Source organism: Alternaria viburni (genome assembly GCF_023758015.1).
Source record: "Alternaria viburni strain BMP 2772 chromosome Unknown scaffold_3, whole genome shotgun sequence".
NCBI lineage: Eukaryota > Fungi > Ascomycota > Dothideomycetes > Pleosporales > Pleosporaceae > Alternaria > Alternaria viburni.
Window position 1 is genome coordinate 1,545,407 of NW_026055772.1, and position 18,836 is coordinate 1,564,242.

An 18,836-nucleotide genomic window follows, 5' to 3' on the forward strand; every position below is an offset into this window, starting at 1 on the left:
TCACCGACCGCAAGCATGGAAGGCGAAAAGTACAGCGCGTCTCTGATTCGCCTGTGGAGGGTCTGGCGGACAACCAAGGAGATGATGAACGACCGGGTGCGTTGCGCATGCGCTTGAAGGAATCACGGACTGCGCGCTGACTCTACCAAAGGGCTACATGATTGTCGAAGATGACATGACCATGTCACTCGAGGAGTTCTCAAGGAAATATGCGCGCGAAGACGGAGAGCCTGAGTATGCGCCCACCACAGCCATGTCCAGGCCGCAGTACTGACCCTAACCAGCCGTTCGCGCCTCAACTTCTCCTGCCAGCCCTCCGAAGACATGCTCCGAAGGTATACCGATGCCCCGACCAAGAAGAACCCAGAGCCCCAACCCAACATCGGCACCATCTGGATCGAGTTCAACGCCGACGAGAACGTTGGAATGAAGCAACTGCGCGACTACATGTCCCATCTTGTCAACGGCTCCTTCCACTCCGGCATCATGGTCACCGTAAAGCCCATGACGGGCATGGCCCTTCGACTCCTCCGCGGCGCAACAAGCATCACCGACGGCCCCAAGGGCGGTGTGGAGGTCTTTGTCGAGCAAGATCTGCTGGTCAACATCACAAAGCACGAATTGGTCCCCAAGCACGTCCTGCTGAGTGACGAGGAGAAGCAGCAGCTACTTCAGCGATACCGTCTGAAGCAGACACAGCTCCCCAGAATCCAGTCCACGGACCCAGTCGCCAAATATCTCGGTCTGAGGAGAGGTTCTGTCGTCAAGATTATCCGAAAGTCAGAAACAGCCGGTCGATACGCCAGTTACCGATGGGTCATATAAGCGTTCAGCCCGAAGGGTAGATTGCGAGAGAGAGAAACGTTCGAGTACAGCGTGCTGTTCAAGCGAAAGCGCGCATGCGTAATACCTCCAGCCGCGTCAAGGCCTTCAGATTGGAGTAGGCACCAAGACCGGTGTAGCATTGGGCGAGGCGTTTGGCGATGGAAAAGGGTCTGGTTTTTGACACCGTTTTTGTACTATCTGAGAAGCAGGAAGGAAAGCCAGGGACGAACGAATCAAAGTCTCGAGTCTTCATTGCCATAAAGTGCCATGCTCTGGTGCCGAACCCTTTGTCCATCCCTCACACCAATGAGACAGGGTCAACTACGCCACAGCCATCCGCGTCACCATTTGACTTGTTTCCATACCACGCCGCATCCACACATACCCGATACCCTTAGTCCCCCTCCTACCCGCTCCTATTCCCAGCCCGACCTTCCCATCCAAGTAACTCTTTCTGAAAACCATCGAAGGCTGTGACCCAGCATTACCCTCATCGGTGAACTAGCCCCATGGACTATTCAAAGCTGCATCATCCTATTCCGGTAGCTGCTAGTTGCAGACACGGGTAGCGCGGCCGCTTCGGTAGCTTTTGTACCGTTCAAGTCACCGTTCAGAGGACGAGTGGAGAGCTGACTTGGCTTGGCTTGGATGCGGGAGCGTATGTGTGCGGAGTTTGTTTACCGGTGAGCGTGGGGTTTGGTGATGGTGGTGGTTCTGCTTACGATCAGCAGGGCAGGCTGAGGCTGATGGGCTGATGTTACCAGGTTAGACGAATACCGCTAACCTTGCATGCCGCTCGCCGGATTGGGAAGATGGTAGTTTTGCGGTGGTGGTAGCGCTGATCGTTATTACATCACCATAGCTGCTTAAACGTAGGTGCAGTAAATATGATAGAATCACAAGGTTCGATCTACGATCCCCGCGACTTCAGATGATATGCATTGAGCGCTGGAAATGCGTCTTGGGAGTATCATGCCAACTACACTGTGCGCCCTGCTGATGCGAAAAAACTCTATGCGTACATGGTACAAACACTGTGGTGGGGTATAACAGGAAAGCTGTCTGTAAAGAAGACACGAAATGAAGTTGAAACATCGCCGCAAACAATCTTCCGTTGTATACATGCCTCCTCAAGCCTCGTCATCCTCCTGCTCGAACGTCTCGGAAAAGTTGATCAGGGAGGTGAACTGCTCCGTCGTCTCCTTAATCTCCACCGTTCTTCGCTTGGCCTCATCTGCGAGCCAGCTGAGCGGCACCAGTATCATCTCGCCCTTGCTGTTCTTGAGAAGCTTCGTCCTTTCTTTCTTTGTAGACGATGGCTTTGGTAACTCGACCGCTGCCTCCATGGTAGTAATCGCGTCGCTGCGTCTATGCCGGTGTTCGAGGATATCCACGTCGATCGTACGCTTTGCGATGACATGATAGATGTGAACCTTCTTCTGCTGACCATAACGACGACTTCGAGCGATAGCTTGTGCCATGGCCGAATCGTAGTCATACTGCGTCTTTGCCAAGAAGGGCGAAACAAATATGACGTGGTTGGCCACTGTGAGATTGCTGTAGAGGGTCAGTTCGAGGTATCCATGTACATATGCAAGAGGGACTTACACGCCAGCTGCAGACTCGCTTCCCAGATTGAGTATGATGAGCTTTTTCCTCTTTTTAGGATTTGTGTTCGTCTTGAAGTCCTCCATAAGCTTCGCTGCCGACGCCTTATGTCGACTTCCGCCCAGCGAATGGTAAGAGACATTACAGTGGTCGAACACGGTCTCGAGAATGCTGATGATCTCCTCGTTTGGCGCGAAAACGATGCATTGATCAGATTGTGGAAGCCCTTGAACAAGTTGGGCAATAGCCTCAAGCTTGTTGCCAAAGCTCTGCCCAGTATGTTGGTCGTGACTTAGACCAAGATCAGCCATCCGGATCAGGTTGCCTTCGCTTGCGTAAGAATTGCAGCCAGAATGTACGCAAGTCTCGTCGTCGGTTCGCAACGCAAGACACTCTTTGCATGCGGTATGTCCGCAGTGTGGTATCGAGAAGAGCAATTGAGGGCTAGCTACGCCTTTGCAAACAGGCGAGCTACAGCGGGTAGGTTCCTTGCCGACAGTTGCATGTTGAAGATAGTCGTGGATCGATGCGATGAATCGTTTTGACCTTGTCCTATGCGCAAATTCGAGAGCGGTATCTCGGAGCTGTGAAAGTTCCTGCTTGATCAACCGCTCGCGCTGAAGTTTCGACATGTCCGCGACATCAGCAAAGCCAGATTTGGGGGTCTTTTGTGCTTCTTTGATCAAGCCGCGAACAACTTGGCTGGACTCGTCATCTCCGAGCCAATTGTACTGTGATATATCCTTCTGGAAATGGCCGTAAAGGTCTTTAATGGTCGGCTCGTTGTTCTTAGACTTCTTCATCAAGCCCTCGAACTTCGATAGCAGCTTCAACAAGTCCTTCTTGGTGTTGCGTAATTGTTGCGACCTTTTTTCGAATAAGAGCTCAAGCGCAGATTTGCCTTCCTCTGTCTCAAAGAGCAAAGCACATCTGAGCAGTGCTTCTTCGGCACTTGCGGAATTCTCTAGGCTGTCATTCAGTCTGCTACTCCTGTCGGAGCCAGACTTCTTGTTGAGCTTTTTGATTTGCATCTTTTGAGAAATGAGGTATTGAGAGAGCTCCAAGTAGACGGCATGGTGAGCAGCATCCAGATCCACCGATAGGAGCTTCTCCGAGCAGTCAATGTGCTGAAGCTCAGCCTCATTCTGTCTCACAAATTTGTCGAGAAAGGCCTGCGCCCGTTGGTGTCTCGCTTCATGCCATTGTCTGGACATGACTTCCGTTTGTGACAAGAAGCTTTCCACATCAGTTTGGTCAAGTTTGGAGACCTTCTCCGCGGACGTTGTAACTGTGCCGTCGCCACAGAAGTACCGACCAAGTTTGACTCCGAGGAAGGATGCCAGCTGATTGACATCAGAGAAGTTGGCTAAGGCTGGCGTTCCAGACAACACCCAGCGTTTATGTGCAGCAACTTGTTTGATGCTCGTGGCCATGAAGTTGTTTCCTATCTTGTTTGTGTCATTGAGATAGTGATATTCGTCCACGATGATTCTGTTGAACCGGAACAGATGGACGAGTGGCACTAAGTGTGACGAACTGTCTGGTCTCGATGTGGTCTTAGCTTTCGCCTTGGCTTTGGCTTTTTTCGATGGGCCTGAAGTAGACGACATGGCCTCGAAAGAAAGATATGCGCTACCATGCCGGATGCTTATTGGCAATGTGGCCTGGAACTCGGGTTGCTGGAGCCTTTCATCCACGAGTTCCTTCGTCAGCCGTTGAAAGTCCTCGTAGTCATGATGCTTGTACACAGTCAGCTGGTTAGGGATTTCTCCAACGGCCCTATCCAGCCAGCAACTGAATGCACGACGGCTGGTCATCAAAGGTTCTGGCAATGCGGTGAACTTTGCTAGCTCCGAAATATAAGCTTCATCGGCAAACAGCGTCCAGGACACTATGATGACTTTGCTTTGTAAGAGGTCTTCAATCGTGAGACCCTTCAGCTGACTGTAGTTCTCTATGACAAGGACATTATAGCTCTCGTATCTTTCGGATTCTAGAAAGTTCTCCAGTTCCGTACTCCATTGACTTGTAATATGGGGAGGTGAAACGATCAAAGTCGCAGCTGAATCCAGAAGTTGAGGCTGCTCAGCTGCCACGGATCGGTTGCGCTGAATGAGTGCATCCATGGTGCACTGTTCAAATTCGCTCTGGATGAGCCCAATACTTGTGACAGTTTTGCCGAAGGACGGGTGATCGGCGAGCACGCCACCACGGACAACGTGCTCTGTCTCCGCTCGAGCCTCTGCTCTCCAACCTAGACCTGAGTGCACTGACTCTTCTGTCTCGGTGATCTTTATTGTTATGCCCCGCTCTTGCTTTGCCATCCATGACACAGACTTCACTTGCGCTCCCTGCAGATACTCCGGCGGCGTAATTGCGGGATCTTGAATATCATTCGCATTGCTTTGCAGTTGAAACTTCTGGAGGGGCTGTGAAGGTAGATCAACATGATCCGTTATCAGTCTCCAGGAAGTAGTCATGGAAACACCTTTGGCAAACCTTCCTTGCGCGCGATGCGTCAACGACAGGATATCGACACCGACCCGAATTCGTGTCCCTGACAAATCATTGGAAGCTTCCAATTGAACTATGTCAGGACGCTGCTTGATGGCGCGCTCGAATGCGGCAGAAGCTTGGCGGTCCTCATGTGCTGTTGCTAGACTCTTCTCATTGACACTCCAGAGAATCTCGGGATACAGAGGTGCGCAGGAACACTCCCCGGACCAGTTTGACTGCACTGTCTGCCATGATGAGCATGTCGGTAGTGTCTTGGCGCTTTCTAAAGCCCAGGAATAGTCTGCAAAAGTTCGCACTGAGACTTCATCTTGAAGAGAGACGTCTAGGCAAGTGAGCGCCTGGGAACAATCTGGTAGGGTGTTGTCTTTGAGGCATCCTTCATCGAGAAAACCGACGTTGAGAGGAACAATTGCTGGTACAAGCGTCATTGCAGCAGGAGCGTGCACGTCAGGAATTGTGATGCCAACGGCGTCCACACATCCGTCCTCCACGTCCCAAGGCCGCCAGGATGAATCCACACGGGCCAGCGTGATACGGCTGTCTCCATAGTGTTTGCGGGTATGGTCCTGGCTAAAGACGAAGCTGTCATGATCTGGTCGGCCGATAGGGTTAGGATCGAGAAACAAGTACATGCTGTTCACCCCCGTTAACCTCTTGTAAAGGCTAGTCGACGCAGTTCCACAATGCGGTTGATGCTCGTAATCGCCGGTGATGGCCGCTACCTCCTGGTCATTGCCTCGAATTTTGATGGTTCTTGGTACGGTCTCCTCTTTGTAGTCCGCAAGACCAAGTCGACTCCTCCAAGAGCTAATTTTCTCAACCGAGCCGCTAATGTTAAGAGTATGGTTCTTGGTGTAGGGTATGCGTATTTTCCACTCAACGTCGAAGAGAGTATTGGTGGTGACACTATGTGCTATCGGATTGCGAAAGAATTCGCGCAAGGGGCTGTTGCCAGGGAGATTCGGTGGACATATGACGAATAATGACCATTGAATATCGGAGCCGACCTTCAGCTCAATCGTGGCACTAGGCGAGCTGTAGGTGATCTTCCACTCATTGTACTCTCTGGAGAATTCACCAATACAGAAATACTGTAAGCTCAGCTGCGCTTCCGATATGACGGTCAGATACTCGCTCAAGATCGGGTCTTTTGGACCCATCTTGGCAGCCAGATGAGGGATGTTAGGGAAGGCATCCAACTTCAGTCGTGGAGGCAACCTGGGTCTCCACCGCCTAATGAATTCGTCAGGCGGCGGCTTTCGACGACTTGGCAAGACCGTTTCTTTATAAACGTGCTTGGGGTTCCCGGCGCATGAGGCGCAAGCTGAATGTCCACATGTAGAGCAGACATGAATCGCGGTCTTGCTGATAATTTGTTTGCCTTCACAGTTGCACATCCGCGCACTCATCTTTGCTTCGTGTCTGAGCTCGGCCAGGTCGAGATCTTCATAAATGCTTGGTTCCAGAATTGTATGTCCCAAGGCCTCTGGTTGGACGATCATTTTACTGGTGGGCGGAGGAGCTTGTGCTTTGTCGTATGTTGCTACGTCACTGGAGCGAAAGGCTCTGGATCCAGCGATAATGGCAGATATTAGAGAGGCTCCGATTACTGTAGTTGACATAGCATTGCCTGCTAGGTTTTGTAGGTCCTTCTGTGTTTCGTTGGCGAACAGCAGTCTATCAAGGGGCATTCCCTGAAGGATCAAGAGTTGGCTACCGTTGAGAGTATGTTGACGATTGCTCGCGAAATCTTGGCCGCCTGGTGTCAGGCACGGCGCGATACCCAAGTCTGCTTTGAATCGATCGACATTCTGGCTGACATCCCAGAGCGCCATTTTGTAAAGTGAATCACAGCCCTTGAGGGCAGCAAACTCTAGGTGAGCGATGTCGATGGCGTCATGCACCCTGGAGGATTGAGAATTGTAAAACTTTCGATCTGCGAAATCGGGAGGCCTGCCACCATTAGTCTGAGCAAATGAAAGCAGGATTACGTGGACTTACATGACGGTACCACTGTCGCTTCGTCGGCTGACGGGGCTTAGTATACCTAGTCTCTTTTCGGAGCGAATGTGGTCATTCCGGAGCTTACACAAAGCCCAGTCCGGTTCGTTCTTCAAGACACTGTAGCCACTTGACTCTTTCAACGACTCTGGAAGAAAAGCTTCGTAAGGGCTGCTGCACTGTCTCTCAAGTTTGTGCATCAATTCCTTCCACTGGTCAGTCGCGCTCTTCGCATCTTTACCGAAGTGTGAACGCTCTATCGCAACCATATACATCCTTTCTCTTGTCTGGGGTAGATAGAAGTTTTTGGTGTCGCAGTAGGTCCATTGAGCTTCATAGCCGATCTTTGCCCAACGTTTTACCACGTCATCCCAAGTCTTCTTCTCATTCTTGACATTCTCCAGGAGTACTAGACTGGGGCGAAAGCGCTCCGCGTAGGTGTAGATTGCTCGCCATGTGTCGCCCGATTCGCCACCGTCATCGAGAGTTTTGCCTTTGTTGTTCATCCTGGAGAGATCCTTGCAGACGAAGCCGGCGATGAGGATATCTATGCCCGTGGGAATGTCTACCTCTGCTCCGTACGCTGTCATGGCGGTAGTGGTGTCCTTGCGAAGGAAGTCACGGACGTCTCGGAACAGCTTCTTTGGGGCGAAGTTTCTTTCAATGTATCCTTGCTTGAAGACCTCGATTTCGGCAGAGAACTCTTGCTGAATGTGCATCCGAGATTTCCCCATCGTTTCAAGTGCTGAGGGTAAAGTTAGCTCACAATTCTCTGTAGGTGTTAATGCGACTGACCTTTCGAGATCTCATCCAAGGCTAACAAGGGAGATTCCGTGCCAGAGCACATCGTAGCAACCCTAATGGATCGGCCTCCCAAGCTCTTCAAAGCCTCACAAAGACCGAGCTCCATGGCTTTAGCAGTCATGTCAGACATGCATTCTTGAATGTTCGAGAGCGGGGGAAGGCTCAGGTCTATGCCTTTGCCAGCTCGAGCTGATTCACCAGTCTTGGTGTTCCGGCGTGGATTTGCCTTGGGCTGATCGTCTTCGACAGGGATAATATCTTCATCCATCGAAACGTCTAACGATCCAGCGTCACTCGTGCCCGAGGCTTCCTCGTCAGAAGATGCAGGCTCAATTTCTGCTTCGCTTTCTTCTTCTTCGTCCGTTGTGGGAGAACTGTAAACGTCTGATACGTCCTCATCTTCGTCTTCGGCTGCGAGACCCAGGTCTTGGTCGGACATGTCGTCAGAGTACTGCGGAACGTAGGATACTCTAGGTCGAGCCCTACTGGAGCGTCCACTGAGACCGAGGTTCCGCGTGCCAATCTCATTTCGCTGATGTGAATCGTCGTCCTCCATGGGAATATCCTCATCACCAGATGCCATCGCTGACTTCAGATCGTTATGTAAGACAAGATCGTTTGAGTTTACGGGTGAAGGTAGCGTATCGTCGCCATTATGTATTTCTTCGTTTGCGTCGGCAATGTTTGCGACAACAGGGTTTGCCGGTGTCCCTGGGCCTTTGAGCAAACTTGACCCAGATGGGCTTGAATTCGGACTAGCCACCTGTTTATGATGATCGGGTGTGCTGCTCGGTACGAGCTTTCGGCGCTTCGATCTAGCTGTGCCGTTACGTGTTGTGTTGTGATCAGCTTCATCACTCACATCCTCCGTAGTAACCTGGGCGTCATTACTGGTCTGAGGTACCTCGCTACGTCGAGTTCTTCGGCCTCTGCGGGACTGCTCTGGTGCAACGCCTTCAGATTGTGGGATGATCTCGGTCTTTGCACTCGCATCCTCAAGCTTGTGCTTCTTCTTCTCGGGTAGCCTGCGACATAGATGTACGGTCTTATTGCGTATGCAAGTATCGCAGGGATCTCTCCCGTCGCACTGCTTGAATCCGCGTATTGTACACCGTGGGCAACGTGCCGCTATCGCTGCCGATTCTTCAGGCGTTGGCAACCTGCATTTCTTCTTCTTGTCCCGTATACAACGCGTGCATAGATCTGCTCCTTCTTCTGTATGACATTCGTAAGCCGCGTTGCCTCCACGGGTCAGACAGAAGTAACAACAGTCTAGAGGTATGACCTGGTCGGCATCGTCGGTCGCTTGAGGTGGTGTCGCGGTATCAGTAGGGATAGAGGGTGTATAAACTGCAATTGGTTAGCTTTTGAGAGACAGCAAGTGGTGATGATAAGGTGAACGGCATACCATGCACATGCTGGGCTGTGTGCGCGCGGCGAGCGCGATTACCTCGCGTGTGGGTCTCAGCCAAAGGAGTGCGCTCAGTACTCCCTCTGCTGGCAGTGAGTGGCCGTGGTACAACATGAATAATATCATCGTCGTACTCAAACACGCTGTGTGCAGGTGACACTTGGGCGACGCGCTTCCGCTTACGCGAATTGTTTTGTCCCATGGTGAGAGTTTCTCGATGCAAGACACAGAATTGAGTATCGGCACAGCCGTTAATCTAGCGATAGAAGAATGAAGTGGCGCGGTTCGCTCATGACATGCAATTCGCGCGGTGGGCTCAACAAAGTGTATGGAGTTCATGCGGCATGCATGCACGTAGCGCGACGACGCGTCGCGCTAGTGAAGCGAAAGCACGTGGGGTCATCCTGTCACAACATGTACCCCGCATTCCGTCTCTTGCTGCTGAATTGTAAGGCTTGGTAGAGTTTCAAGGAGGAACGGCATCTCTTGAATAGTTCATAGATGAATTGAGAGTGAGAGGACTTGCGTGAGCCGTTTCAGGCATGCACAGCCGAAGCGGATAGAATACTCAGAGAGGGAAGGTGCCATCCTACGCAGCGAAGTCGGGCAACACTCAGCTCATGTATACCTAGGTATCCACCCTCGTGGCTTGGTACTCGTATTATCCTCACCGCAACACCTAGAAAACACTTAACGTCTTTGTTCTGCCTAGTGTTCACGACACTCTCAAGATAACAACATGTCTAATCAGGCAGTCAACACATTCGAGGACCTCACCGGTGTCTCAACGTCCTCCTTCAGCAATCCGTACGATGCATTGATTGCGGCCTGTCAAGATGATCCGGTAAGATTCTTTAATATCTGACCTTTGTATGTACTTAGCAAACACCGCAGGTACGAATCCAAGAAAAGTACCAGCTGCACCGGATTACGAGGAATGCGCAGCAAAAGGCGAAGATGCTCGATACAAGCTTCCAGGGCGTCAACATAGACCCCATACTCTTGAGATTGGAAGACCCCACTGTCGAACCTGGATTTAAAGATCCCCGCAACTGTTTCGTAAGAATGCTGATGTACAACTTACGTCGATACGTGTACTTATCATGCGCAGGTATTCTGGGGCCGTCCTACAGAGCAAGTCAAGGATATGATCGCTCGAGTGCAGCAGGAACTGCGAATAGTAGCACCAAGTAGGCACAATATCATGGTTACCGTATTGTGTTTCTAATGAAAGTAGATCTATGGCTCATGCCCCGGGATAACCAACACATCACAGTACTGGAAGTAACGCACTCGAAGACGGCACCAGAGATCCAGCAACTTGTCGATAGTGTGCGAGACAAGATACCTGCCATGACCGACTATACCCACGAGCATCGCACGCGCCTCATCAAGCCCTTGATTGGGTACGATGCTTCAGCGATAGCGTTGAGCTTTGTACCTGCAGCTGGCGAAGGACTGCACTCTGGCCGTACGCCCGAAGACGACAGGTTCACTTACCACCATCTTCGCCGAGATTTGTTCTCCATGTGTCGCGATGCAGGTCTTCAAGTGGAATCGCGATACGTCGTACCGTCAAGCCATCTCACCATCGGCCGCTTTATCTATACTAAAGATCAGGAAGACGGAAACGGCTTGCTAGATCCTGAGAAGACGAAGGCTTTGATCGACAAGATCGAGGAGATCAACGCGTGGCTGCAGAAGGACTACTGGCCGGAACATAATGAAGGCAAGATACCTGCTGGTGGAGAGTTCAACGTGGGCCAGGAAAAGGGTTTGCATTGTGGAACGGGCCCCCTTTGGTATGGCGGAGGCGATGCAGTGCATCTTGGGAAGGGCTACTGAGCAGCGTGAGGTCTTTCAACAACATGTTGGTACCCGCTTGATGTTGGGAGGGCTTTTGTTGGGTCTACAGGTCGGGAGGTAGGTGTACGACTCTCAGCTGGGGGCGTCGTGATGTGCTGGCTAGGTTTCGCGTCGTATTCTACCAGACGATATCAAAAGACGTCTATAAGGCAGACGCATACATTACCTTGAGACCTGTGAAGTTGGCGCGATTTATGCGTGTGTATGCAGCAAACGCCTCGAATCCTAGCCTCCCCTGGTGGCGGCGGAGCGGCGGGGATGACGTGTGGCGTGTGGCTTGGCCAAAGCGCGTTCCTGAAGCTCCCCACGCGGCATCACAGACCCTGACGGTCAAGTTGTATCACGCTTGTTTCTGCTTTGGCTTGCATAGCTTTTGGACTGGACAGATCATCGAGGAGTAGACATCACACCCCGACCCGGCTAAACCTGTCCTTATACTGTAGCCTGGAGACCTTTGCGACCCCGTGAGGCCCCATTGCTGCTGCCTTCCAACGTCTTCACGAATACGTGGCATCTGCCTTCTCTCACTTTATATACCCCAAACTCGGTAGCGACATCCTCCCACCACCAAGCATGTTCAACCGCGATCGACTTCCAGGCCTTCCTGGTAGCTCCCCTCGGCCACCGCCCCGTAACGACGGTTACGGACGCCCACCCCCGCAACAGCAACCACCACAACAGCAACCACCACAAGGACCTCCGCGAGGCCAAGACACAAGAATGGCGGGTTATGATGACCGGCCGCAACAACAGCGTATGCCCGCAAGGGGCCCTCCAGGAGGCGGTGGAGGCGGCGGCGGCGGTCCTCCACGACAGCTGCGGCCCATCAAGAGCCCAGGAGGCAACGCGTACGCTTTTGGCAACATGTATGTACAGTCAGCAGCAACGTAGCCTGCAAGCCTCTTCAAACCCCAAATTTCTATATATTCGGAACTCTTGGCTAACAACATGAAGCGTCGCAGTCTCCCCTCAAGACTTCCCACCAAACGCCGACGGTTCCGATATCTACATCATTGTCAACGGCAACTATGCACTTTCCGCACGACCAACGCAAGGATGCAACCCGGGAGAGATCGGTCTCACTGATTTCCAGCGAACATGGGCCGGCATATCGCTTGGTCCCCAGGAGGTTGTAAACGCAGCACCATACGATCACTTCGCGTACAGCGGCGGAAAGTCATACTTGGGCGCAGTGGACGTGGAAGTCGGATTCGCGGGAAGGAAGACCACGGAGACACCTTACGATCAGGACGAGCTCGCTACCGTCTTCAAGAAGAGTTTCGAGAACCAAATCCTCTCGCCAGGCCAGCAGCTTGTGATCGATATCAAGAACATACCACTTAAGTTGTCGATACGAACTGTGACGCTAGCGGATCTGTCTATGGAGAAAGATGAGGCCAACGCGCCTGCGATTACCGACCCTCGAGCTCGTGGTATCCTCACAAGACACACTCAGGTCGACTTCTTCAAGGATGCCAAGACAGATATCAAGTTAAAGGCGTCAGCGCGACGAGCAGCGGCAAACTCCATTATCCAGCCAGGCTTCAAGTTCGAAGACATGGGTATCGGTGGCTTGGATGCCGAATTCGGTGCCATCTTTCGACGAGCTTTCGCCTCCCGTATCTTCCCTCCGGGTATTCGGGAGAGGCTGGGTATCGATCACGTTCGCGGTATGCTCCTGTACGGACCTCCCGGTACGGGTAAAACCTTGATAGCTCGGCAGATCGGAAAGATGCTGAACGCCCGCGAGCCCAAGGTCATCAACGGTCCGGAGGTGTTGAACAAGTATGTCGGAGCGTCCGAAGAGAACATCCGAAAGATGTTTGCGGACGCAGAGAAAGAACAAAAGGAGAAGGGCGACGAAAGTGGTCTACATATCATCATCTTCGACGAGCTTGACGCTGTATGCAAGCAAAGAGGTTCTGGTGCGGGCAGTGGTACTGGCGTAGGCGACAGCGTTGTCAACCAACTGCTGTCCAAGCTCGATGGTGTTGACCAGCTGCACAACATCCTCCTTATCGGTATGACGAACCGAATGGACATGATCGACGAGGCTCTTCTGCGTCCCGGTCGTCTCGAAGTACACCTGGAGATATCGCTGCCCGATGAGTCCGGCCGAGCCCAGATTCTCAAGATTCACACAACAAAGATGCGCAAGAACAACGTCCTTGAGCAAGACGTCAGCGTCGAAGAGCTGGCTAAACTGACCAAGAACTTCTCTGGAGCTGAGCTCAATGGTTTGGTCAAGGCCGCCACATCGTACGCATTTGGCCGGCATATCAAGGATGGCACTACTGTCAAAGCAGACGTGGAAGATATCAAGGTCACGCGACAAGACTTCTTGAGCGCACTCGACGACGTCAAGCCGCTCTTTGGTGTCGCTGAAGAGGAGCTCAGTAAGCGATTCCGTCACGGTATCATCCATTACTCGCCCTTCATCAGGGACATACTGGAGGATGGACGTCTATACATCAACCAGGTCAGAAAACCGGAATCGAGTCCGCTCCTCTCGGTTGCGCTCCACGGTCCCCCAGGTTCCGGAAAGACAGCGCTGGCTGCGAAAATGGCAATCGATTCAGGTTACCCATTCATCAAGCTGATCTCAGCTGAAGATATGATCGGCTACAGTGAGATGCAAAAGGTTCAACAGCTGGATAAGGTTTTCCGAGACGCATACAAGAGTCCGTTGAGCGTCATTGTCATCGACTCGATCGAGCTCTTGTTGGACTGGGTGCCGATTGGTCCCAGGTTCAGTAACACCGTTTTGGCTGCCCTGAAGGTTCTGCTTGCCAAGGAGCCACCAAAGGTATGTAGCCTCACTATCCCGCTTCTACTGTGTAATCCATCTAACAACCCTAGGATCGTCGCCTACTCATCTTCGCGACAACGACCGAACGCTCGGTACTCACACAGCTCGATCTCTTCGCCCGATTCGACGCCGAGATCGCCGTCCCGAACGTCAACACACAGTCCGAGCTGGCAGCCGTCCTGCGGGAGTCCGGTGCCTTCTCCGATTCTGACCAACAGCGCGCCATCAGTGAGATCCAGGAGATGACAGGTAACACCGAAATTGGGGTCGGCATCAAGAAGATCCTCACCGGTATCGAGACGGCGAAACAGGACCAGGATGTGCCTGGCCGCTTCGCTCGCGTCATGTCTCGTGCTATTGCTGCGAACCGGGGGTCGATATAGACCAGGGTTGAAGCTTGACGAACTACTCGTGAACTTGTTTGAGATATGTCAGATCGAGTATCTTTAGATCTCTGCTACGACCACTACGGTCATGGCTCATGTAGATGCATGAAGCAAACCCAATAGAGATGATATACTATATCACAGTCACAGTCATATCCCCTTTCAAGCCTCAATGTACTCGCGCTTTCTTACACCTTACGTTCAAACGATAACAGCCTCACTTCTACCCCAGTCCCTGTTCAAATACCATCATACACGATACAACCTCTCCCACTTCTCGTTCGGAACCGTCCTCGGTACACAACGTCCCCCTCACCTGCAGAAAACCTGTCACTGTCAGACTCCATTCCAATAACCTCACATACATCTGACACCCCGTACTCCTGATCTCAACAACACCCCCGGAAGACACGGCATCATTATGTCGTATCCCAGTAAGTCGAAACTACAAGTCCGTGGTTTCGGAGGTCGCCGCCGCGTTTCCCCTTCCCCCTCCTTCCCGAGTCGCACTTGGGCCGCCCTGCTTCCGAGTTGGCGAGGCCGAGACCAAGACGTTGGATGAACGGTCATAGGGTGGGGTAAGGTGGAGTGGGGCAGGATTGCATGACATGAGGTGGCTTGCGTCTGTTGGGTTGGGATACTGGTGTTAGATAGACGGTGGTGGGGCGGGATCTGAAACTCTAAACCGGTGTTGTTTTGTGTAACGGAATGGGCTAGCTGAGATCGGTTGGGATGTTGAGAGTGGCTCACTACGGTTCGGTTAAGGGATGGCTAGCAACTGGCTAGGTTTGAGGTCGCTGCTACAGTGCTGGAATGTGGATCGGGCACGTGTAAGGTCAGTAGGTCTACAGGTGCATCTTACATATCCGCTGCAATGGTACACTTGAGCAGATTCGAAGTCACGGTTTCTCAATAGTTCTCACGCTGAACCTAATTCAACAAGTGCATTTTACATGCGTGCGGGTGGGTCACTCCGCTTGGAAGTGGATCGTTACATAAACACGTTAAAAAGGCGAAGAAGCTATCTCAAAGAGATCCTCGTGACTGGCGAGCCGTCCGTCCGTTTGTCACATGATATGATGAGTTCGTGACGCCGATCCAAAAGCAGTCCGTTTCCCAAACCAAGGAGACGAAAACAGAATACGCAGCCTTGCTCAACACTTCATAGCCGCCGTTGAAGCCCCACCTTCCAGTCTGACATGTTCGACGAATGAGCAAGCGTACCAGCTTTCCAGCTCGCAGCTCGCCTCTGGCCCGTCGACCGTTGACATGGACCACGCCAGCGCCGCACTATCCGAGTGCCTTGAGTCGATTGACAGCTGCCATTCGCTGAGCGCTTGCATCGAACAGCGGGCCGGTCCGCGGTATATTTTTGGGAAAAGAAAAGCCGGCGTGTGGGTCGCTAAAGCAGCGAGGCCGTCTACCGAGAGTGGATCGTGAACGACAGTTCGCGTTTTGACGTCTACCATAAGCGATTTGGAGACGTCCTGAGTTATAAAAGAAATAATGAAGTCGATGGTATCCGTAGAATCGTAAAGTGAACGTATGCCGCCCGTGTTTTGAGAAAATCCGAAAAGTTGTATGGTTGTATCATCCACAAGCCGTAAGGCGAATATTGTAAGAAGCGCAAAGAACTAGTAGTCAAGAGGTGCTGGGTATCGGCCTTGGGCGGTGCGGAACTGCTCAGGGTACTTTCGCGCCGCACGCTCGTTGAGGGAGCTGCCAATTTGTCAGTCATGCTGTTCAAGCTTAAAGTCGCGGTCAACTCACTCCACGCGTTTCTGTGTGTATTGCAAATCTCTCTGCACGTCTTTCGCGGCTTTCATACCGTCTGCGAAGCTCATGCGTGCGCCAGCTAGTCGGCGCTGAGCAAGTTGTTGCAGTTCGAGAAGCTCGCGATGCTTGGCGTTCAACTCGCCAGATCTGCACGTTGTGTCAGTTCCGCAAACGCAGACGAATTCGCGCGAACAGTCGCGCGGTAATATGGTTTTGGAACTTACGTTTGTGCTTGCTTCGCTAAGCTGCGGTCTAGTGGCATTGGGTCGAATGAGCCGTTTACACGGCTGCCCATGTAATCGAGAAGATCTACGCTCGCAGAGCCACTGCTCGAATCGTAGTCGCTTGCGCTACCGGCGTAGTTGCTGGAAGTCGCCGACGGCTCGTAAGAAGGTACGCCGGATGTTGTGACGCTGGATGGAGCTTCAGGTGGTGATGCTGCTCCACGTCCGTAGCCATGGTGTTGGGGCGGGTAGTAGAAGCCCGGCTTCTGTGGCATGCTGATCGGGTAAGAGGATTGGGGCAATTGGTAGAACGAGTGGGTGGCAGCCATTTTGGGTAGCGTTTGGATCTCTGATGGGTGTTGAGAAAAGGTTGGGTAGTTTGTCGAAGCGAGGTTCAAGTTGTATGATAGGTTGAGTGATTGATGAGCACTGGAGGTGGCTCAGGACAGGGCTTGAATGTGGTGCAATCTAGTGATATCTCTAAAGAGGTGAGTGAATACAGAAGCAGGAGGGGAGCTCGTAGGGCCTGTGAAAGGGCCTCTTTTTATACCCTTCAGCCAGAGACGTACTAGGAGCATGCTGGTCAACGGGGCAATGCTCTGACCCCTTCATGCCGGCTCAAGCTCGCGACCCCGCCCTTGTGGTGATAAAGGTGCATAGTCTTACGTCCACTGAGGTCTGTTTCCGCTAGAGCCGGCTTGATGAGCGTCATTTAGACTGGGCTGGATGAGTGTCCTTGGCCGTGGACGGCAGCCGATCCACGATGCCTCGGAGCGATACTGGATGCTAAATGTGCCAATTGGCCAGGACAAGAGACTAGTGGGCAAAAGGGCCAGCTCGTATCAGCATAGAAGGTTCAGCGGAGCGAATTGGCGTGCAATGGCGAAAGGTCGCGTCTGTGGAAGCAGTACCGTCGATGGCCGGCATCAGTGCGTTGCTAAAGGCAGCAAGGCAGAGTAAGCGCAGCAGACGCAGACGCCAACGCCGTGTAAAAGCAGCGCCGGTGGAGCTATGTACATGCATGGGTAGTCTGCCGGACGGCCATGCTAAGTGTTGTCAAGTTGATGCGTTGGCTCGACAGCTGCCAGCGCCTTTGAGCATGCAATCTGGAACGGGATGCGGAGGATCAGACATTGCATGACACCAGTGGCGGGGATTGTTTGCACGCAACTGTAGGAGAAAGATTGCGCGCGCCGACAGGCAGCGCAATGGGAGGACGGCATTTCCTGGGAAAATGTCATGGTCACGGCCATGGAAGGTCGTGGAGGAATATTCGGGTCCTAGCAGTAGCCCCGCCTGCTCTTGCCCCTCGTTGGGTCGGTGCGTCATCCTTGCGAGCAGCACGACCGACAGGCCCTTTCACCGGCAATTGGCCATGGACGCGAAGACCACGCCTGACTGCAGGACACACTTGGCTCTTGATGCCTGAAGCCGATGTGCAATCCCTGCACTGCGTAACCACGCACGACACCTCACACACACCCGCACACGTTCCAATGGCACGTCAACCATAAAGTAAGAGCATATCTAGTGGCGGTGAAGGATTCTGTCTAGCTCCAGCCCATGACATGTGATCGGCTCGGTATGCGCCTAACGCCCTTGCATATACCGGCCAGCCATCTCTGGTGTGGCGACTGCCACTACGCGTCCGTTTTGGGTAAGCTACGACTTCGGAGAGTCCGCATCATGATCGCGGAAACCCTTTTTGATGACTACGACCCAGAACCGATGACAACTATTCGGAGCACCATCTAGCAGTCACAGTCAGCTTGTGCTCTTACGACCCGCTGCACTGGTGCCTCGATGGCGTTTTACGAGCCGATCCGGTATCACGACTCTCAAAGACAGCCATGTGAGTTGCGCGTGGTCGCTACTCGAAGTCACTGTCGTACAAGATTCCCGGTATCTGGCTCAGCCACGGACTCAGTTCACGCCAAGGGAGCATTGTATCAGTCTTCCGAGCCACTCATATGCAGGAACTATGCGCCGAACCCGGTATGCAATGTCGGTAACACTACACTATTAGCACAGATGCGCTACCAGGATGCTCTCCAGAAGCGCGACCCGTTGTTTGGGCTTCGTTAGGCACGGCGTTCGGGTGGCTAGCTCTCAGTATGACACCTCGGCGATCATATCCACGCGTATGGGCTGACGCTCGCCTATGCTCGCTGGTTACAGATAAGGTCACTTTGACAGCGGGAGCCACTCAAAGTCGCTTGCAGTGGTGGAAGCTTGTCGTTCGGGGAATTGACGCACCTTGGACACGGCTCTCCCGGCATAGCCATGGTTGTTGCTGACATAGTTCAACACAGTCTCGAAATAAAAGCCTCCTGACACACGGGGTAGAAAACGCTGCTGCTCATAAGCTATAATCATTCGTGAGATTTTCATATCGCACTGCGAAATCCATTCATACAAGTCATACAGATGAAGTTCACTTAGGTTGGTTGCACTGACAAGCAATCTTCCGTCTTCCACATGATTAGAGCTCCCATGATCACGATGACCCGCACTGGGGTTGCAACAATTCCGCATTCTAAAGGAATTTCATACAAATTTCCATCTTCCTAGTAGCATACGCTATCTTAGAGACTACTCACACTAGATTA

At 52.5% G+C, this 18,836-nt stretch overlaps 5 protein-coding genes across 5 annotated transcripts; 3 read left to right on the forward strand and 2 right to left on the reverse strand.

Moving 5' to 3' along the window:
- Positions 1-15: 15 nt before the first annotated feature.
- On the forward strand, positions 16-825 carry J4E79_002137 (uncharacterized protein; the record flags this gene model as incomplete). Its single annotated transcript, XM_049351038.1, has 3 exons — positions 16-96; positions 152-234; positions 285-825. The coding sequence occupies 3 exons, from the start codon at positions 16-18 to the stop codon at positions 823-825; spliced, it is 705 nt and encodes a 234-aa protein (XP_049214877.1).
- Positions 826-1,955: 1,130 nt separating this feature from the next.
- On the reverse strand, positions 1,956-9,368 carry J4E79_002138 (uncharacterized protein; the record flags this gene model as incomplete). Its single annotated transcript, XM_049351039.1, has 5 exons — positions 1,956-2,382; positions 2,434-6,903; positions 6,952-7,696; positions 7,747-9,105; positions 9,350-9,368. 5 exons carry the CDS (start codon positions 9,366-9,368, stop codon positions 1,956-1,958), a joined length of 7,020 nt encoding a protein of 2,339 aa, XP_049214878.1.
- Positions 9,369-9,905: 537 nt separating this feature from the next.
- On the forward strand, positions 9,906-11,011 carry J4E79_002139 (uncharacterized protein; the record flags this gene model as incomplete). The annotated part of the gene is made up of 4 exons (XM_049351040.1): positions 9,906-10,010; positions 10,061-10,225; positions 10,278-10,356; positions 10,404-11,011. 4 exons carry the CDS (start codon positions 9,906-9,908, stop codon positions 11,009-11,011), a joined length of 957 nt encoding a protein of 318 aa, XP_049214879.1.
- A 594-nt stretch (positions 11,012-11,605) lies between these two features.
- Positions 11,606-14,224, forward strand: J4E79_002140 (uncharacterized protein; the record flags this gene model as incomplete). Its single annotated transcript, XM_049351041.1, has 3 exons — positions 11,606-11,898; positions 11,987-13,838; positions 13,892-14,224. 3 exons carry the CDS (start codon positions 11,606-11,608, stop codon positions 14,222-14,224), a joined length of 2,478 nt encoding a protein of 825 aa, XP_049214880.1.
- A 1,637-nt stretch (positions 14,225-15,861) lies between these two features.
- Positions 15,862-16,556, reverse strand: J4E79_002141 (uncharacterized protein; the record flags this gene model as incomplete). The annotated part of the gene is made up of 3 exons (XM_049351042.1): positions 15,862-15,946; positions 15,998-16,150; positions 16,228-16,556. 3 exons carry the CDS (start codon positions 16,554-16,556, stop codon positions 15,862-15,864), a joined length of 567 nt encoding a protein of 188 aa, XP_049214881.1.
- Between the last annotated feature and the right edge of the window lie 2,280 nt (positions 16,557-18,836).